The sequence below is a fragment of the Phoenix dactylifera genome, chromosome 16 (genome assembly GCF_051530095.1).
Source record: "Phoenix dactylifera cultivar Ajwa chromosome 16, Ajwa_hap1_PhDact_Kaust_v1.1, whole genome shotgun sequence".
NCBI classification, from domain to species: domain Eukaryota; kingdom Viridiplantae; phylum Streptophyta; class Magnoliopsida; order Arecales; family Arecaceae; genus Phoenix; species Phoenix dactylifera.
The window spans coordinates 21,830,616-21,833,680 of NC_143205.1; the positions used below are offsets into that span (position 1 = coordinate 21,830,616).

Below are 3,065 nucleotides of genomic sequence, written 5' to 3' on the forward strand. Positions count from 1 at the left end.
GCGTACAATTTACTCTGTATGGAAAACTCGTTATTTCTTCTATAACTATATTAGGCATTTTCTTTTGTTTTCTTCTTCTTCCTCAGGTCCGGCTGCTTCACACGGCCTTTGAATAAATACAAATAGTTGAGTCAGCCGTCAAAATGTTCCAAAGATAACCAGATAATGCTGAGGAGGTATCCCAAAACTCTAATCCATTATAACCAATAACAAAAGAAGTCACTCAATCAACCATCATGTTTGCCTCTCTGAAAATATGCTTAACTACACATGATGTGATACTTGATCTAAGTCTCCAAATATCCATCATCAATGAATGAATAGGCTCTTACTGGTGATCTTCTGCCATGACCCATGAGATAATTGTTCTAGAATCCCCTTCCAATCAACCTCAATTCAACCAGTGGAACTGTAACATCACCTGCTTTGACCCATACTCCTCACACTACCATCGAAGTTGATTTTGAGAAAATTAGGGGGTGGGGGTTCCCAAATGAAATAAATCAAATGGGACATAGAAATTGCAAATGCGAAACCCTAAATTTCCTTAATACCCATCAATTCTCCAGTGATTTAGCCCGCATAAAGTCTAAGGCATGGTATAAAGCTCCCAAAACAACAGCTCAAAGGACTCTCATTATTATTTTTGAAAAGTCTTCTACTTCTGGCTGACCATATATGATGAGTAACATTGCACAGTAAGACATACATCTGATTAGCATCTCTTCTGAGACTACCATTTTTAATAGACTGGATGAAAGTCTCCAAATTCCAAGGATGGGTGGGTTGTGGCACATAGCTGAGTGACTCCAAATTTGTACTACTCTAGGATACTCAAGAAGCACGAGGTTAATGGTTTCTTCTAGTTTTGTGCACTGCTCACAATAAGGGGGCATAGGAATGCATCTACGATGAAGAGTCCTTCTGCATGAAGATCGATTCCAAACCAATTTTTAAAGAAACAAAGCCACTCTCGGATGAACGCTTGCCTTCCAGACTTATACTGCATCCCTTTGCTGTTTTGGAGGGCCTCTGAGAAGTGTATAAATTAAGCTCGCTAACTTTGACCCTCTGCCCACTGGCACCATCTCATCCAATTCCATCGGTTGAGTCACCAGCCTAGGATGTCTCATGTAATCATTCCCTAAATGATGGTGATCACATAAAATGTTTAAATATTAATGTTAAGAATTACTGTCTTCTTTCATGAGTCTCCAAACCATCAAATTAATTTTCCATACATTCACCAAGGTTTCAGTAAGCCAACCACAAATCATCTAGAAACCTCAGAAAGAATAAAGGAAGAGAACGAAGTGGAGAATGTGGGAATTAGTAACGAAATTGCTTATTTCACACTCAAAATAGAATATAACATACATGATACGTAGTTTAACCATTTCCATAAAATCTCTGGAAGCTTACTGTCCAAAACGTAATGCATAATCCCAAACATATGTTAATCAACATATTAGCTTCCCCGAACTTTACTAGTTTTAAATACTTGTACCTCCCATCCATTTGAACTTGCATCTCATGCTACTTCAAGTTCCCTTGCTTCCCGAAGCAATTCGTCGCAGGAGCGTGCCCAACAAACAATTCTACATGACCCATGAGCTTATCCTTTCTGGAGAAGGTTGTCCCGCATGAACACATCCACTTGAGATCCCCGCAGTGCTTCTCATGCGTCCTTAAATCCGACAGCACGGAGAATTGCTTTTGGTTGCACCGGTTGCACACAAACATCTTCGGGCAGTGGCTCCTCTTGTAGTGGTTCTTGGCACATATCATTGACTTGAGGGGCTGGAACTTGGGATGCTTCTTGTTCCACCGGCACCCTTCCTGAGGGCATGAGTACTTTCTTGGCAAGCCAAAAGGAGTGCCGTCCTCGTGCCCCATGGCAGCGGCGGCGCTGCCCCCCTTCATGGGTTTGGAAAGGGCTGCATTTGTCTTGTACTCGTCTCCATGGGCTCTCATGTGCATCCTTAGGTTCGCATCACGCTTGAATCCCTTGCCGCAAACTTGGCAGTAGTGTGTGTACTTGGCCAATAATTCAGCAGCTTCCAGTTCGATTATATCGCATGCTGTCGTAGGGGATCCTGGCTTGTTGCTACTATCCTTATTTCTGTGGCCATTTTTAGCACCGTCAGGATTAATAGTATTAGTACTGCGATGAGTTACAGCACCTATCATACCACCTTCAAAGTCGTTGAGGACATGATCTATATGATCTACTCCATTAGCTTTGGATAAGCAATCATAAGAAGCCTTCACGCCATGAGGATGGGAGATGCTGCCATCCTCGGTGTTGGCAGACACTGCACCAACTGCCACCTGCTTCAAGGCGTATATCATCGAGGAGGCTGCGACGATGATCTCCTGAATTATAGCGCCGGCACCGGAGGCTGCCACAGCTACAGACTGCCGTTGGGTTGGATCAGGGGAGACCACTAGGCTAACGAGGAACTGCACCTCTTGGACCTTGTCCCTAAGGAGTGAAATTCCGTACAAGAGAGTTTGGGAGTAGGTACCAGCACCGGAGGCCACACCGGCCGGCGAGGAAGGAATCGAGCTTTCTATTCCTTCATACATCCGAAAGCCTTGTGGGTTGTTGTTCATCCGAAAGCCTTGTGGGTCGTTGTTCCGGAAGAATGGAGGACCCTCTGGGTTCATCTTTTCTAGGCCCGTCCAGGAGTATAACCTCCTCCTAGATCAATTTTTCTCCACCGCTAGAATGCATCCTTACATGGAGCTTGGGATGAGGCAAGATCGGAGCTCAAGCATTCTGCTCTTTGGTTTTAAGTCAACCTGGATCTTGCATGGAAACTTCCCTGCTTGAGCCTCCCTCAAATCCTACCAAGCCCAAATGGGACAAATCTGTTGGAATAAACTAGAGCCCGTAAGCCATTAAAATATTCCAATAATGACCGAGCTCAAATATTTTAGAGCCTTTAATGTGTCTACTTTTCCATGTTGTACTGCATTTGACGGCCCTAGATTGATTTATTTGCTAGGATCACTTCGACCGTTTCAAAGGGCACAAGCTCCAATTCTTTATGTGGAAACAG

The 3,065-nt window shown here is 43.8% G+C and overlaps 1 protein-coding gene across 1 annotated transcript; it reads right to left on the reverse strand.

Moving 5' to 3' along the window:
* Window positions 1-1,389: 1,389 nt before the first annotated feature.
* Window positions 1,390-2,793, reverse strand: LOC103705572 (protein SENSITIVE TO PROTON RHIZOTOXICITY 2-like). Its single transcript, XM_008789335.6, has one exon. It carries the CDS (start codon window positions 2,668-2,670, stop codon window positions 1,537-1,539), a length of 1,134 nt encoding a protein of 377 aa, XP_008787557.4. The 5' UTR covers window positions 2,671-2,793; the 3' UTR covers window positions 1,390-1,536.
* Window positions 2,794-3,065: the final 272 nt, after the last annotated feature.

Excerpts from the sequence above, each read along its gene's own strand:
- LOC103705572 (XM_008789335.6), bottom strand. The coding sequence starts at position 2,670 with ATGAACCCAGAGGGTCCTCCATTCTTCCGGAACAACGACCCACAAGGC.